The 17598-nt window shown below is 40.3% G+C and overlaps 3 protein-coding genes and 1 long non-coding RNA gene across 7 annotated transcripts; 3 read left to right on the top strand and 1 right to left on the bottom strand.

The window, feature by feature from the left end:
- Positions 1-145: 145 nt before the first annotated feature.
- styxl1 (serine/threonine/tyrosine interacting-like 1) lies at positions 146-3131 on the bottom strand. 4 transcript variants are annotated; one of them, XM_025061159.1, is made up of 6 exons: positions 2654-3131; positions 2427-2539; positions 2178-2346; positions 1819-1955; positions 1035-1428; positions 146-928 (listed from the first exon to the last, which is right to left on the bottom strand). In XM_025061159.1, the coding sequence occupies exons 1-6, from the start codon at positions 2986-2988 to the stop codon at positions 889-891; spliced, it is 1188 nt and encodes a 395-aa protein (XP_024916927.1). In that variant the 5' UTR covers positions 2989-3131; the 3' UTR covers positions 146-888. The 4 variants fall into 4 exon arrangements, with proteins under 4 accessions (XP_024916927.1, XP_008320013.3, XP_016892624.2 ...); XM_008321791.3 differs by having other exon boundaries at positions 146-1428; XM_017037135.2 differs by having other exon boundaries at positions 146-1428; positions 2427-2509.
- Positions 3132-3303: 172 nt separating this feature from the next.
- Positions 3304-7940, top strand: eif4ebp2 (eukaryotic translation initiation factor 4E binding protein 2). Its single transcript, XM_008321790.3, has 3 exons — positions 3304-3602; positions 5362-5538; positions 5977-7940. Exons 1-3 carry the CDS (start codon positions 3470-3472, stop codon positions 6006-6008), a joined length of 342 nt encoding a protein of 113 aa, XP_008320012.1. The 5' UTR covers positions 3304-3469; the 3' UTR covers positions 6009-7940.
- Positions 4668-5354, top strand: LOC112487885 (uncharacterized). Its single transcript, XR_003051389.1, has 3 exons — positions 4668-4793; positions 4846-4905; positions 4937-5354. It is a non-coding gene; the product is annotated as an uncharacterized LOC112487885 (long non-coding RNA).
- Positions 7941-8768: 828 nt separating the features above from the next.
- Positions 8769-11758, top strand: rps24 (ribosomal protein S24). The gene is made up of 5 exons (XM_017037140.2): positions 8769-8858; positions 9515-9580; positions 9668-9877; positions 10342-10455; positions 11678-11758. Exons 1-5 carry the CDS (start codon positions 8856-8858, stop codon positions 11678-11680), a joined length of 396 nt encoding a protein of 131 aa, XP_016892629.1. The 5' UTR covers positions 8769-8855; the 3' UTR covers positions 11681-11758.
- Positions 11759-17598: the final 5840 nt, after the last annotated feature.

Genomic DNA, 17598 nt, shown 5'->3' with positions numbered 1-17598 from the left:
ATTATAAATGTGTTGCACATCCATGTGCATGTGTTGAGTTTTTTTTTTTCTTGATCTTGGAATTGTAAGCAAATGTCTTCAACATGTGGTCCCTGTCACTGAGGTAGTCTGAGGATGTGCTGCAAAAGACATAGTTTTAAAAGAAAAAAGACGATTTTGAAGGACAGGAAATCAGACAATTTATTTTAAAATAGACTTATACAAACGTGAATGTAGCAATTTCTTAATGACATTATATTGTGCATTGGCGTACATTATCAATTTAATAATGGGGCCAAGGTTGTTGCTGTTATCTGTTTATGCCAGTGATTTGATGAATGTTGGTTAAACTATTAACTGAGATTATGGAACCCTTAAACCTTGACACTAAGGAACCATTGACGTTATCTATAAAAATGTTAACAGCTGGTATTTGTAAGGCACATGACTTTGAGTATTAGGGTCATCCCCTGGTAGAAAAGTGAAGGAAAACTAAATGTCACACAAAACTGTCACGAAAGGAGTTATATCAGTTATCAGGAGTTCATGAAATAACAACATTTTTAAAATTACTGTAATAATTGAGGCGTAAAAAAGGAAAACAACAGGGGCTTCATGGCACCGGTTTTATAAGGGGTTATAGACTATATTCTGGTCAATGTGTGTCTTTTAGAATAAAATATACTTTTTAGATCAGCGTCAATATATTTTACATTTCTCTCAGTGTGACCTGTAAAAAATAATGTACACTTCCACTCATTGTGACCTTTATTCCACTACGTGTCCTATAATCCAGTCATCGACGGATGTCATCCAGGGAGGTTAGTCTTCGTCCAAATAGCTGCTCCTCATAGGTCAACAGCTGTCGCAGGAAGTTCACATTAGGTGCCGTGCATGCCCTTTTCTCCTTCAACCAGCGCACAGCATGAAGTAGAGACCAGCACCTGTGCTGCATGAGGAAAGCCAGTGTTAATGCTGAGCTACGACTCCTGCCCATACTACAATGGACCAGAACTCGGCCAGCTGGGACTGCCCTCAGTGCTGTGTTAATAAACCTGGATGCTAGTGGCAAGGCCTCCACCAGGTCCTGTTGGGAGTCATCACTCAAACGTAGTCGCAGGTAGCACAGCGTGTTGGGGAAAGCGTCAGGACAGTTGGCAGTGGCATTAACCACATGCGTGATCTGTAAATTCTTGATGATGCGGTAGTCAGAGGCCTGGGAGACAGAGCCTTGGTAGAGTGCATTTTCTAGAATCTCTGAGGGGTAGATGGTGAGGGTGTGGCGCTCAGGTTCAATCAGGACCATGCGTGTTGTGCACAGGAAGGGATACAGGGCATTAAAGGCTGAGAACCCCCCCAACATGATGATCGGGTCCATTCCCAGACCACTGAGCTGGAAGAAACAGCGCTGGAGGTCTGGAGAGTCTGCCCTGGCTTTTACACTGCCCACTGAAATATGTACAAAAACATTTACTAAAGAGTTTTCAAAATTAACATAAAAATTTAGCAAATTATGATGGGTCTCTATCTTGGAAAGTTTTAAGTAAATTCAACACAAAGTAAGTTCAACCTTAACAAATTCAATATTATATTTTCTCTCCATTCCATACAAAATGCATTATGCAAGGAACAATGCCTTGTATCGAAGATGCTATAAACTGATTTGTGCCATCAGTATAATGTAATAATAGTAATGTATGATCTTGTGTTGGAACAAATACGCTTATCAATTGAATGTTATTTTTTATCTGTCCTAAGGCTGTGAGACCACTTCAGTAAAGTTCTAAAACAGACATACACAAGAACCTTCTGTACATTTACTGTATGTAACCTGCTGACCTGGGCTGCATCCTTCCTCTGCATACAGCAGTATTATAGAGTACTTCTGCAGCTCAATGCAGCTGATTAGACAGCCCAACTCAGGGTGGATCACTGTTACAGCGGCCCGTGCTGTCACCACATGGCTGTCCTTGTACCTACACACACACAGTACAAACAATCATTCGTGTAATTTAGACATATACTACAAGACTTCCTAAAATAGTATATTTCCTTGAGAAATATAACAAACCTAATGTCCAGAAGTGGACGTTTGGCTACATAACAATAACAAACCTAATGTCCAGAAGTGGACATTTGGCTACATAACATGCTATAATTTTTTTAGGATTTTCTATAGCCTTACTTGTAGCACCCACCTCTCAGCCTTGCGACAGTCCAGGATAAGCATATAGTACGGATCAAATATAGCAGGCTGGCCATCTTCTGCATTAAGCAGATTGTAAATCTGATGTGGAGTGATATAGCCTCGCTCCACAGAGGCTGTTTCTGGAAGTGCAGGAACTAACAGCCCCTCTGGCTCACACACTGTTGGAGAGCACATGAAAATCAGATTGTGGGTAACCTAAGAATACAGCTGATGAGAGGTGTAAAAATACACATTTTACCTTTCGGTATGACAGAGGAATGATCGCTGTCCGTGCTGTTGGCTTCTCTGTCAGAGATGCTGCTCAATGTGTTGACAGGCATTCTGGAAGTCATTTGACATCTGTTATTTACTCTGGTACATAAATTGATAGGCATACACACAAACAGAAAGAAAGAGACACAGAGAAATTAAACCATTCATATAAGGAAGGATAGGCAAAGTGAGAAAAACGGCATAACTCTTTACCTGGATAGTACTACACCCATGTTGTTTAAGTCATTTGGCAGAAACATCAGCTGTTTCCACCAGCCCTTCATTAGAAGAACATACGACACCAAGAAATACACCAATAATGAAGCCTTTGAAAATGTAAAAAAAAAAAAGGGGGGTGAATAAACAAAATGGTATACACTATTTGTAGTTGCTTGCTTCTTGTTTAGTCCTGCTTTAACGTTGCTCCTCAATTTAGCTGGTGGTCTTGGAAACCCACTAAGGGCCAAGTGCTCTATTAAGGACCACATGGTAGCTGGCTGTGACAGGTTTCCACAGAGAAGTCCTACTTCACCAAGATTAACTCCCATTGGTTACAGTGCGAGTTTTGTCAGGACTATTTTAGGTTGGTCTTAATCACAGTTATTTGTATTCGAAATGAAAGAACACCATTATTATTTAAAATATATATAAAACAACACCGCATTTAACATTAAATGATAAATATCGTGAATACATGGAGGAAAATGTACATTATGTATATGTCAGGCTGTAAGTGATTTTAGAGAACAATATCATTTGTTTTTCACAAAACACTTCTGAAATACTAACAGACGATTTGTCGCGTGACGCATATTATATATGCGGACGTCACATCCGCTCTGGGCCTGCCTCGCTTCCTGCCTTGCTGAGGGAGGGGACGGTGCTGACGGCAGGGAGGACGAAAGGCGAAAGAAAGCGTTTTGGAAGATTAAGAGAGAGGGGAACGGCCCTGGTTTCCACCGTTCGTCGGGAAATAAACACCTCGTGTTTCAATAGCTGCTGTATTTGTCACCGAATCGGCGCCGAAAAATGTCGACCAGTCGTCAGCTTAGCGAGAGCAGGGCCATCCCGACCAGGACGGTGTTGATCAACGACACAACGCAGCTACCTCATGACTATTGCACCACCCCTGGAGGCACTTTATTCTCTACCACTCCTGGAGGTAATGCCATTTCATTTTTAATTTTTAACACATTTTGTTAAAAAAAGTGGGAAGACAGCTGTTTGGCTTTTGAATTGAGATTAACGTTTGCTGTCACTGTGGCCTAGCCTGCCTTGTCATCCCGATCAAAACAAAAACAAAGTTAAGCCCCGCCCTCCGTATCAATTCAGCTTTCAATTGGCTGATGTGCAGCGCAGAGATTGTACTGACTGCGTCGCGTCTGTTGTTTTTTGGTAAATGTATTCGTTTGTTTTCACATCGTCGTGAATAGGATTCCCGTGTTAATCCAGGGAAACTCGCCTCGGTTACATATTTGTCATAAATAACTTAATAGAATGTTTATATAATTTAATATGAAGTTTTTCTGACAAAAGCCATAAACAAAGACATGCAGGAAGTACATTAGCAACAATGCATCACTGTACACCGCAGTACTGCATTGTTTTTGAAGCAGCTATGAAATAAAACAGCAATGAGTTGTAAAAGGAAAGAAAGTATTGAAATGAATGGAAAAATAATAGTACGCTGACCTGAAAACAGGGGGCGGGGAGATCCAATAAAAATACAAAAATTAAAGGGATGCTGGCATAATTTTGCACAAGGTTACCTTTTGTCATTGCACATAGTTTATGATAATAATATCAATTTGAGGACACGTGGCTTTAACTTTGCCTTCCCATGTCTTCTTCGTCATTTCTTATCTACAGTCTAATGATTAAATCTGCATATTAATTCTGGTAATTTTATATATGCAATAGAGACATAGTAAAACGTTTGTTTTAACATGTTTTAATTGGTAACCTAGGTTTATATGTAAGAACCATTACAAGGTTCAGTAAAGCCATAAATACTCTATGTGTAACATCACAATCTTTAAAATGAACATACAAACTCAACTCTTTCAGACAGTGAGTATGTAAAGTGGACAGCCCTCACATACAGGAGTGGACTTGATCGGTCACAGGCACAGGTCGTGCTGATGTAACAGTTTCCTGGAACTGAGCCATTGTTAGTGTGACTGGTTGCACCACTGCCTCCCTGTCATGAAAAATGTAAAGGCTGTCTATGGAGAGTGTCAACAAGTCGGATTCATTTGGCATCATTGGACAAATACTTTGCTCGCAACAAACAAATATATTCAAATATATACCTGGACACAAACGCTGTTACCTAAAAGGCAAACAAGACAAGGTTGACCGAAGGAGTCTTGCTGTTACCTAAAAGGCAAACAAGACAACAGAAGGTTGACCGAAGGAGTCTCGACTTTATGGCCTAACTTGTGACTCTAAATCACGCTGCAAAGGTTTCTTGTGACTCTAAATCACGCTGCAAAGGTCTCTCTGTCACATCCACTGTAAATATCAGGAGAACCTTGGCTTCTCCAGGGCCCTTAATACGTGGCTGTTCACATAATGTTTATGCTAACATAACCTAACCAGCTGGGTCTCATGTAATCATTTAACAGTATGTAATAGTAAATGTCTGCTGGATACAGAACAGCAGCTGTTAACTTTTGTCTTGTTTGTATTTAAATATAGGTCCAGCTTTTCATGACATTAAAATTGTGGCTTTATTGATTTGTTATGTTTGGTGCAAATCTTGTCGATTGTTGCAGTTATTTAAACACTCACTTCCTGTGCGGACGCTGCTTGCAATAGGGTTGTCATTCTTTTGACTTGCAACACATACTGTACGACTCACAGTCATATTTCCTAAGAAGGGACCGTGAATAATTGAAAACTCACGTGTCCTGTTGCAGGAACTCGGATCATCTACGACCGAAAGTTTCTCCTGGACAGGCGTAACTCTCCCATAGCCCAGACTCCACCAGCACACCTTCCTGTCATCCCCGGAGTGACCAGCCAAGTCCTTAGTGAGAACCAGAAGAATGAAGCCAACAAACACATCAAAAACCATGATGGCAAGCCCGCAACCGGTAAGACCGAAAAGGCCATTTGGAAGACGTGCAGAGTTTTGACAATGACACAGACAACATTTACAGCATGTGGTAGTTCTGTAGTGTAGCGGTTACTATGCCTGCCTTACACATCTGCCTTACACGCAGTCCTATGTTTAGTCCCGGAGGAACCATATACCTAATGGCAACTCCCGCGTGGCAACCTTTGAGGTGCTTCCATATACTTACAGTAACAGCGCCTCCTGTGGCAGCCTGAAAAGACCCACACTGTGAATATCTCCAGTGTGGGACAAATATGGGACATCAATTTATTTATTTATTTATTTTTCAATTATACAGAAACGTTTAGGAAAGAAAGGAAAGTGAACTACTTGTCATGTGACACAGCACACCACTGGTAGATTCTAGTAGATTCTGATCATTAGCTTCTTAAACCTTGTTTTTTTTTCTTCCAAGGTGAAGATGCTCAGTTTGAAATGGACATCTAACTGACTGGACCCGCAACAGCAAAAGCAGATGACCTGGCACCACCCGTGTGCCAGTGGCTTGGCTTGTAGAAACCAATGTTGTGAGCCCTCATGGCAGCCATTGTCTTCTTTAGCTCTCTGTCTCACTACTGGATGTAACATGTGTAACCCACAGGGACTCAATATATCATACCAGGTATGGTGGGGTCCACTCTGGAAAGCTATGTCCACTGAAATAGATTTCCATAGTGACCATAACGCTGTACAGATCAACTACTACGCAACAAAGGCAGGTCTGAATCTGACAAACTCCAAATTCATTGTCCACTGTGTAGACAGCAGTGTTCATTTTACAGCTGTCTGAATCAGAATCAAAACAGCACACTGTCAAATGGTTAATAATTCACTTTTTAATTTAATGGGAGAAAGAGGTGACTTTTATAACTGGCCTTATATTCACTCAAAAGCTCACACGCCTGGGTTTAAAAGGCTATTGTTAGCATGCTATTTAAATGATATATTTTTTTGGATTTACTTGAAGAGCTCCACCGTCTTCTGTCAGTTTAATTTAATTTGATGAGACCTAAAGGGAACTTGTTTTATTTTCCAATGTGATGAAAAAGTTTTACACCATTCCAAGATTGTTAACACATGACATAATTTACACAAGAATGTTAAAAAAAATCAGGGGGGAAATATCTTTCTGCTACTATTGTTTTTTCTGATCTGCAGATGATTGTATTCGCTACTATTAGTTGGGGCTGTTTTTAAATTGAAATGCAACTGCGAACAAGCTTTTTAACAGATTTACATAATGGTTGATTTTACAAATGTCAAACCAACGCTGTTGTGATCTTGCAAATTATTCTACATATGTTTTGCTCCTGCCAAGACAACAACACATCTTGAAATTCTATCTTTAGTTAATCAAAAATTGGGTTCTGCCAAGCATTTTTGAGCACATCACCAAATCTATCTAAGGCAAGAAAGTAATTCTTGGTGTTTCTCTTCTACATCTAGATAAGCGATTATCGGCTCATGTCCTGAAATACAAGAAAATCATTGGAAACACTAAAAAAAAAAACCCTGATATTCTTTATGCATTTAATTTGAAAGCACTTAGCATTGAAAGTATCCTTCTGCTCTGCTCTGTCAGACATGACAGATCTAATTTATACGTTTTATCTCCAGTGTCCTTAATCCATTTTAACAGTACTGTGTTCTTCTCATGTGTCTCATCTGTCCACGCCTTACTTGACATGAAATGCAGTAAAACTAAACCTAGACTCCTTGTCATCGATTTGTACTTTCCGACAGATGTTTATTTTTTCACTGTAATGTTGAACAGGCAACATAGTACGTAGTTAGCACTTGAACAAAACAATTTTTGTTTTGTGTTTTTTATGTTCCACATGATGTTCTCCATCATGCAGCTGTGACAGTTGAAAGTAAAGAAGTATATGAGGTTTTCAGGAATTCCATATGGTGTCGTGGTTCGTTGTGCCACATGCACATTGTTCAAACTTTTTAAAACACACGCCATTGTGGTCCTTCTCTGCTAATTGTACCGTGTCCAAGAAGTCACTTGGATCAGTACTTTCTAAAAGAATCTAAAATATATTCTTTCACATTTGTTTCTATGTAACAGGAGCCATTGAATGACCAAAAAAACTGTAACTACATTTTATTTCCGGTTTTAACTCATATTTGATGACAAAAACGTCAACTTGACCTGAACCTAATTTTCAGTGGAAAAATGTTTTGAATAAAACTCTCTGTAACATTACAATTAATTTCGTTTGACAAAGAGGGCTTAGCATTGTGTTAAAGGTGATGAAAACAAAATAACTGTAACCATCTGTTATGATTTTAAACATCATTATTTTAATTGAAACTCCAATGGCAATGAACATTGTTTCGACAAGATCAATAAAGTTCCGTAACACAAAAAAATTTTGTTTGTTTGTTTAAGATATTTTGCCACGTTATATGCTCTGGTATTATCAATAAAGTTCCGTAACACAAAAAAAAAATTGTGTTTGTTTGTTTAAGATATTTTTGCCACGTTATATGCTCTGGTATATTGTTGTTGTTTGTTTTTTTATGGTGGCATAAGAGAAAATGGAAAAAAATGCAAACAGGCCAATTTCCCTGACTGAAAAACAACATGGCTCAGGGTTTTTTAATGCTTTCTCAGCCACTTGACATATAACGGCCATTTTACTATATAACTTCTACCTATTTCCAGGTTTTTTTTAACTATCTTCGAGGACAGCACCTAAAGAGCATCAAATCTTTAGGTGCTGTCCTCGTTACTCTGTAAGTGTGTTTAAGTATTTAGGCATTTTGTAATTTAGGTACAAAAAAAAACATTTAAATGTTCAGCTTTCCGTGTCCCCCTCAATACTGCCATCAGGTGGATACAAGGAGGTTTGCTACTGGTAGCACCTACCTGTCCTTCGTCCATGTCCCACACCGGCTGGTTGTGAATAGTTATATTTATACACAAGTCCTCAGAACCACACCTTTCGTTGTTCCTTAATCGTTATATCAATTTTCTATATTAAACAGCCTCGGTGTCGTTTGCTTGTTTGCTTGGAAAACTTAAGTGCTTAATAAATGTAATGGTTTGAGGAAACATGTCAATGTAAAATTTTCCCCAACAACGATTACGATTTAATTTCCCTACCTTACGTTTAAAATAAAAAATAACTAGCATTTTATTACGACATTAGAGTATTTTTTGTTTTTACTTGTTTTTCGTCAGGCAACATAAGCGCGTGTCCTGTCTATTTCCAACAGGCAATAACCCGGCCGCCTACCGGTCCTTCCTCCTTTTCTACGTCCCTGAGCGAGGCCGACGTAAAGATGGTGAGTCTTGTGGCAAAAAATGAACTAAATCTTTTCAACATCGAGGCCATCCGTTAATCGTCATACGTGAATCACAGACTAATAGCTCACAGATACATACTTTATAAAACCATGTCGATATCGGCTTGATAGAAAGTGGTTTAGAGGAATAAATGAGCTTCTCTGAGATGCTAACCTGAATGTTGTTGGTCCTGTTACACATTTGCCTAACTTTGGCGGTTTTCTCATTTATATACTGTGTTTTGAGAACACTTCTGTCACAACAAAGCTCGACTAGAATCGTAGATAGTTAAATCCATGCAACTCGGTATTTATTAGTTTGATAAATAAACTCATGGGGTACACCAAAGTCTTAGCTTCTTGGCGTTCGTGCTAGCATACATTTCCGTGGCCTGGCTCCCAACCAAATGAGTAGATGGCTAAATACTGTATTGCAGTTGTGCATTATTTTAGAATCATAAGTTATTGTGTTCAATGGTTATGATTGGGTAGTAGAGACTTTAATTGTTTTATTAGCGGGGATGGAGCCGGGCAGATATGGGCCGTGGGGGAACTTGATGATCATGACAGTTGTGTAGCTATAACAAAATCGCATGTTGTGTGGTTTATGCCTGTAGTGTAACTAAAAGAAAACTGATCATTTTATTCATCTGCAGAATGACACAGTAACAGTAAGGACTCGCAAGTTCATGACGAACCGGCTGCTTCAGAGGAAGCAAATGGTAAGTGGCAGCATTTTCTCCATATTTGCTTATGTCGTGGTATATTCTCCCAGTTCTTAAAAAGGTAACCTCTTTTTCTCCTTGCAGGTCGTCGATGTCCTGCATCCCGGCAAGGCTACAGTCCCCAAGACTGAAATCAGAGAGAAGCTTGCCAAGATGTACAAGACCACTCCTGATGTTGTTTTCGTCTTTGGCTTCAGGACTCAGTTTGGTGGCGGCAAGACAACTGGCTTTGCCATGGTGTACGATTCTCTAGACTATGCCAAGAAGAATGAGCCCAAACACAGACTGGCAAGGGTGAGTTTTCAAATGTTCAGCCAAGTGTTTTGGCAGTAATTCATTTTTATTGATTATTTCAGCAGATCAAAGCAGCTGTGTAGCTTTATATTTATGTGCTGTTGAGATTTATTGTTGCTCAAGGCAGTGAGCTTGCTTGTGGCATCAGAGTAAATTAAATATTAGTCAGCCCCAACTCCTTTCTTTGTTATTGATATATTTCTGATTTTGTTTGAAAGCATTCACTGTTATTTGGTTGTTTTAAACCATAAATGACCACAAAATAACAAATAAAATGACTGTTTTTTTTTTATATAAAATTGAACAATTGCTAGAATTCCAGCCACGTTGGGTAAATTTACAATGTACTACTATTAAAACTGCCGCTGCTGAGACAACACACACACACACACACAGAGGTGATTGGATTACCGTGTGTTCATTTTGAGGATTCTCAAGTCACGATGAATCGTTTTTGTTTTTAGCACGGTCTCTATGAGAAGAAGAAGTCCTCAAGGAAACAGCGCAAAGAACGCAAGAACAGAATGAAGAAAGTCAGAGGTATCAAGAAGGCCAGTGTGGGTGCTGCTGGCAAAAAGGTAATGTAACGGTTCCATCTGGGTTTTTACCAAACAATGACAGTGATCATTAGCACTGCTGAACTTGGAAGTTTTTGTACTTCTCTGTGGTCAGAATTAGTGTAGGTAACAAATGTTCAGTTAGTTGAATTTTGATAGCCTTGTTGAGAAGTGGAAGAGACACAGACATTGAACTGATCTTACTTCATTTTGTGTCTATTTGATTTGTATTTCACTGCATGTTCTTTTTTTCCTCCTATTTTTTATTTTCATTTTTAAATATTCTTTGCCAACTCTCAAAAAATATCAAAAACTCTTATGGAACTGTAGAAGGTAAATTAATGTTTTTATAAAGTCACTACAGTGTATTGATAATCCAGGATTGATAGACAGACTCATCCCCACGTCCTCGTCTCTCACTTGAGCACAAAGTGTTGCTTCGTCCCTCACATTAGATGAAAAACAAATGGTCCTGAACTAGTTCTCACATCACTTAGTCTTTCCAACCTCAAACACTGACCTAAAGGATCACATACAGACAGTTGTACTCCTGACATGAGCAGATTCTACAGAACAGTTCCAATGAAGACTGAAGTATTCCAACATTTGAGTAATTAACTCTCCTGTTGTATTAATACTATGGTTACTACACATCTAATTAGTGCATGAGTCCAGGTGTGCAGCCACATCTTCTGGTTTCAACTCGCTCATTTAAAAAAACCCAACTCTTTCCAGTTCCCCTCTTGCCATGTTTCAACATGTAAACTTTATTTTCTCCCTCTTTTTTTGTTTTGTTCCTGATTTTGCTCGTCATGGATTTCTTTGACAGAAATGAGGTGTCAGTGTGCAGGTATAGAAGCAGCAGCAGCATGGTGTGCCTTTGTGTGGCACATCAAAAGCTGATAGACCTGAGCTGTGCCCTGCATGTTGTGTCCCCCGCTGCTCCCCACGCCCCACAGTTTTTTTTTCACATTCTCCTTCCCATATAATAGTTTATTTCCCCCCTTGTCTGCTTTACTGTGCTTATCCTCTTAAAATAGATGAGTGCTGTAGCAAATCATACTAGTAGCACTTGGATACAAATCTGATGTTTAAATATAATTTAAAAGTTGGAAAATGTTTCTAATCAGCTTAACTACATCTGTCTCAGTTTGTCTTTAACTGAAGATGACTCACGTGTTGAGTGTCTCTGTTGATAAAGTCAGAGTGACATGTACTGATTCTGCTCTTTCTCTCTCCACAGTGAGCCTGATCAGCCAGGGATGGTCTTCGTGCTCAACATGTTCTTGTATATTGTCATCGAATAAAAGTTTGGGAAAAAAATTGAAAAATTATTGTCTGGTCTTTTTAAAAAAAAAAAGTTTGGATTTGGTTTCATTTACAGATTTCTCTCCAGATTTTATTCAGTTATTCAGCTCCCCGTCTTTCAGCTGAGTTTTGTAGACTAGTGACATCTAGTGGTAGTGTAACAGTTGTTCTGTTATCTATCGTCTGTCCAGTCACAGTACTTTAAGTGACGACATCTTTGTCAGATTAAAGTGTTTGGTTGTTTTAATCACTTATGTTTAAATATTATTTACCTTATTTTGTTCTGGAGGTCATGACTGAAAACACAGCTCTGCAGTTGGACTGTTGAATTAGTCATTTTAAATCAAGTATTTATCTCTTACTTAATATTCAGAACCACAGCAGCGTCTAAACAAATCTGCACTTTTGCCCGTTGCTTTTATAAACATTTGGAACAGAACGGAGATTGCACTTTGCAGCGTGACCTTTCAGATCATTTGCATGGAAATAACCTGCGTGTGTGTAAATGAAGTGATTAAAATACCAGGGGCGGCTTCTCCATTATACTAACACTTCCTCAGGTATAACAGCAGGTCAGAGTCTGAATGGAGTGCTTTCAGAAATGGAACTACAGAGTAAATAAAAGTGATGGGCCTTAATATAATAAAAACAAGAAGCAAGGGACAAATAATGTTAAACAATGGAAATGGAAAACACTTTTTGTGTTTAAAAAATGAACTTGTTTTTTAAATCTACAGCAAATCATTAATTTAACTACTCTTTTATGAGTGGATCTAAAAGCAGCCGAGATAACGGTCACCGTAAAACGTTTTTATAACAACGTCTGTTTCGGAGGGGGAGAGACTGCCTGGCGTCGCTGCCTCGTCTGTCTGAGATCGGACAGAAACGAGAGCCTAAAATAAAATAATCTGCAGCTCAGACTCACCAATCAATCACACAGTCTGTATAATAAATGGACGCAGTTCTGTGGTTGGAACAGTGGAGCCAAAAGACAGGTGGATTTTAAAAATCAACTGTCCGCCAAACTAGTGTACCCCTGTAGGTGCAATGTTGTAACTGCACCCTAATGTTTTTGTACAGAGGATTTAAAACCGTCCAATTACTAAGACATTACAAGTCATTCAAACACATGACTGACAGTCAGTCTGATGGAGTGTGGACAGGAAGGACAAAGGACAGACAGAGGAGAGACAGACAGTTCAGTGTCTCTGGTTCGCCGTCTCCCTCTGCTGGTGTGTGGTTATCGGAGGTTTGACATAAGTGGAGCTTTCAACCCAGGGACCGCTAACAGATGGTGGTGGGAAATTAAAATCCTCCCTCCACACACACACACACACACACACACACACACACACATACACTGTGGGTCTGTCCCAGGAGCCTGTCCCTCCCTCCCTGTCTTCTTTGTCTTCTTGTCTCTCTCAGCCATTGTTTTCCGTCTCTCTCCGTCACATTTATACTTGTTTTTCTCCCTAATCTTATGGCCTTGCTCCTTTCGTTTTAATAACTGTAGGAGGAAATTGTTTCCCGCTCCCCTCCTTTGTGTTTTAGTTTGAGTCCAAAGCAGGATGACATCAGTGATAGAGTTAAGATGATGGTGAGAGGAGTAGAAACTTGAACTGAGGGTGAAAAAGTCAGGAGTGACTTTTGAGGAAGTTAATCATAGAACAACAGGGAACAGATCTGAGTGTGAGGTTTGGTGAAAAAGGAACTTCCACCAAACTGTTCCTCTTTTCAGGTGAGGACGAACAGTAGATGTTCACTACTAAACACCATTGAATTATACATATATACTGTATATTTTATATATTTTTATATTTTCTTAGAATGCACAGTATCTACCAGCACTCCCTTTCTGATCTACTGTCAGACTCCATCCTAGTTATTAGGCAGCCCTGCAATAAAGGATTAAGCCAGGGATGTCAAACATAGGGCCCGTGGGCCGCTAGGGAGTTCAATATGGCCCGCTTGACGAATTTTGAAAGTGAAAAAAAAAACACACTTCATGTTGGTTATGTTTCATCAAATTATATTTCATTAAATATGAATAATTTCTAATATACTTGTACTTATTTGCAGGAAAACAAAGGGGGGGGAAATATGGACTCAGTCTGTTGACAAGGCTAATAGCAGATGGGAAGACGTTGTTGTTGTGGCCAGAGGTTTCCCTGCCCAAGGGGAGCGCCTCAAAGAGTTTGTGACCGGGGTGAGAGGGGTTGGTTACAATCTTTTTAGCTCGCTTTAGGGTTCTGGAGGTGTACAGGTCCTGTAGCGAAGGTATATATGTCCCTTCATATATATGTCCTATATATGAAGGTATATATGTCCATACTGTCCATCCGTGAAAACTAAACTGACCTGAGTTTCCTTCAGGCATTTAAATACGAAGCGTCTCCTCCTGCCGAGGTGTGGACGTTTACAATAAACTATTACGAGGAACTGTTGCTGGTGTCCTCACAACAGGTGTCGTTTTAATGACTTATCATGCAGAGTGTTTAGTCCTGTTATTCTGGACCGGCGAGGCTCCTGCAGATATCAATAGGTGTAATAGATCACAGTGTTACTGTGACCCCCACCCCTTCCCACCCTGCGCACGTCTCTTTACACATGCCTGGACCTGTCTTTGCTAAAGTGAAGATAATGCGGTAAATTAGCACTAGCTCTTCCTCTCAGGTTCTGCTGCTAAATTTACGCTCCTAATTACGCCGCTCATCTGTGTTTGTTTAGCTCCAGAGTGTAGGTTTTCAGTTACAGTGCGAATATAACTCTACACCGGGCCAAGTTGGTGCCATAAAGTGTGTCCATGCGTCTGACGATGCTCTGCATCTTAATGAGGTGTCTCTCTCTCTCTCTCTCTTGTTGGCCTCAGCAGGGAAATCATCACAGCTCATTTTGCAGTCCTGCAGTGTCCTATCAGCTTTGCCAGCCTGCACTAAGTTCACTCCATCTGCCAGTTGCTAGGTGCTGATATATAAAATGATCGGCGCCTCGGTAGCCCCTGAGCACCAGGGAGGTGATTTGCTTTTGAGGACAAACTGTGTTTGGTGAATCCTAATTATCCTCGCTGCATCCGCGGCCCAACATGGGTTTGTCATTTATGCCCCTCTGGAAGAGGCAGAGAAATCCGGCGGAGGAACTACATCTGCCCAAACGCAGAGAAAACAACATTTGTCACATTCTGTTGTCGCCCTTAAAACGGAACAATTTCTTTCCTCCGTCTTTTTCATCTCTTTTTCTTTCATCTTCGAGAAGAAACCGACGGGTTCTTTTTAAACACGGGAGTCCGACCTGGTGTGCATGTGTGAAAAAGCAATTCTCAGTTTCAATTTGGTCAGGTGCGTTGACAATCCTCAGTGGACTTTAACCAGAGTGAAAACATGCCGAGGCTCAAAGGATATCAGACGAGGAATTCGAATGTTTTTGTCATCAGGGGAAAAAAAGTGTGGAGCCGAAGAATAGGTGATAAAAATGGAATAGTTTGGATAATGGAAGGAGGGAGATAAAGAGAGAGAGAGAGGGAGGGAGAATCAGAGGGGTGAGGAAATATGAAAGGCAGCAGATGTGTGTGAAAATGTAACTCCACACATCTTCCACCTGGTGGAGAAGTTGTTAGTGCATCAGTTCCAGCCCCCGTAACTGATGTTCTTACCGTGAGTGAAGGTTCTCTCCAGGTTCTCCAGTTTTCACGTACAGTCCAAAAACATGTATGTAACTTTTTATTCACTCCTAATTGACTACAGGTGTGAATGTGAGTATATATGTATATATATAAATAAATATACATATAAATATACGTATATATATATATTTGTATATGCATATATATATTTATATATCAATATATATTTATATATATTAATATTTGAACCCCCAGTGGGCCAATTTTGGTCCGCGGGCCGTATGTTTGACACCCCTGCTTTAGACCAATGTTTCCCAAAGTAGGGCTCAGGGCCCCTCTAGGGGGTTTATGCAACACTGCAAGTGAATAGCTCTGAATTTGTGGGGGCTCGACAAGAGCACTAACGCTAGAAGGGACCCGGGGGGCGCTACAGAAAAAGTTTTGGGAAACCGCTGCTTTAGACTCAAATTATGAAAAAAACTGAGAGAAACGTCTTCCTCCAACACAAACAGTCTGTAAGTTACCCTCGTTCCTGGGACGTTAGCTGCCTAGGAAGAAATTTATAGATTTAATTTGTGAAAATAATTCTCCCTCAAGGACGAACTCGGTCCACCTCCCCACTCCCCCCGGTCAATGAAACTAATTTGTGTTTGTGCCTCTGTGATGCAGCTTTCAGGGCACCAGTGTGACCGTGTTACATGCTTTTCCAATAGCATTCTGAAAACCAATTGTCTCCGTCTCCTGTGGCTCCACCGTGGGTTTTTTATACAGTCTGTATGTCACCGGTAGAAAGAGCAGGCAGTCCAATTGTTCAAAAGACTTTATTCCAGGCGAGGACGGGACAAGGTTGTCTCTGGACTCCACATGACGCGCTGCTGTCGCCGCAGCTGAGTTATTCTGCCACTTTCCAGCATTCCCCCGCTCATTGGTATTCCTTTTCATATTACCCTCTTTAATCAGCGGCAGAGAAGCCCTGATTAATGGCGGCGGAGTGAGCGGTCTCCCAGTGATTCATTAAACAGCAGTGACACGAATAAAAAGGGGAGATTTGCTCATATTGCCTTTTCAGAGCCCATAATATGTTCTGTCGCTGGAGGAATGAATAATTCATGGTGTTGTTAGTGACTCTCGACATCACCCTCACATAAAGCACAGGCGGCTGTTATATAAAAATAAATGGAAAAAGTCAAGTTTGTCATTACGGTTATATTAGGCCGTAGTTAGGAATAATTGATGATCCCGCGTTAAACGCAGCTAATCTTAATTTATTCACTTTTCTGTTAACACTCTCGCCCGGATCATTTCAACGTGATCTCCGGTTTGACTGATCATCTCATCGCCGCTAGATTTTTATGTTAATCTCCCCGATGTGCTGGAGTCCATACAGTTCATTTCTGCCATTTTGATTCGACATTCACTGCCATACGATCTTCAATGTCTTTATTCATTTGTAGTAAAGGTGAACATCAAGTATGGCGTTTTTTCCCGCCGTTAACCCACAGCACTCTTGGGAGAAGTGTTTAAGTTTTAACACATTTTGGTTGAAGTGCTTTGTTGATTTTTTTTGCATCTGGAGAGAACGCCGCTGTAACATACATTTACTTTTCCGGCAGGAATTTGCTGCCTTTGCATTGTACTAAATGATGTGCATGAGGGGACCTATTATACGTCCTGTGTGTGCTAGTGAATTGAACGCAGCTGAACACCGTTCCTGCGTTTGCTGACTCAATATCCTGGGATAATGGTGGAGAGTTTTATGGTAATTTTATAGTTTAATGGGTCAGTGAATCTCCTTGTTTATTATTAAAAAAAAATCGAGATTATTACCAAAGAAAAACAATCTGTGATTACGTGGCCCCTTTATTCACAAAAAAATGTTACTGTCTGGAATAGAAACGCGGGCAGAGCTTAACAACAGTGTGCGTTAAAGGTCGTGAGTTGAAGATTCCTCGTAGATCCTGCACGGCGTTCTCATAAGTGACATCCACGAAGGCACCGGCCATTTACACAAGAACGAAACCCATCTTTGAGCAAATCACCTCTGCGCTCCCATCCACCACATTATCATGGATTGATTTCTATCAAACATTACCCCCGCAAATGAGCGCCGACCATCAGGCGAGTGTCATTACTGCCGCTCATTTGTGAGGCTCGAGACGATCGGATGTGACAGCGGCGGAATTCGCTCCGTGTCGCCTCTCTGTCACTCTCATCCGTAACTGCTTCTGGGTGGGGAA

The sequence above is a fragment of the Cynoglossus semilaevis genome, chromosome 12, assembly GCF_000523025.1.
Source record: "Cynoglossus semilaevis isolate Cse_v1.0 chromosome 12, Cse_v1.0, whole genome shotgun sequence".
Taxonomy (NCBI): Eukaryota; Metazoa; Chordata; class Actinopteri; order Pleuronectiformes; family Cynoglossidae; genus Cynoglossus; species Cynoglossus semilaevis.
This window is presented reverse-complemented; position numbering and strand designations above follow the sequence as displayed.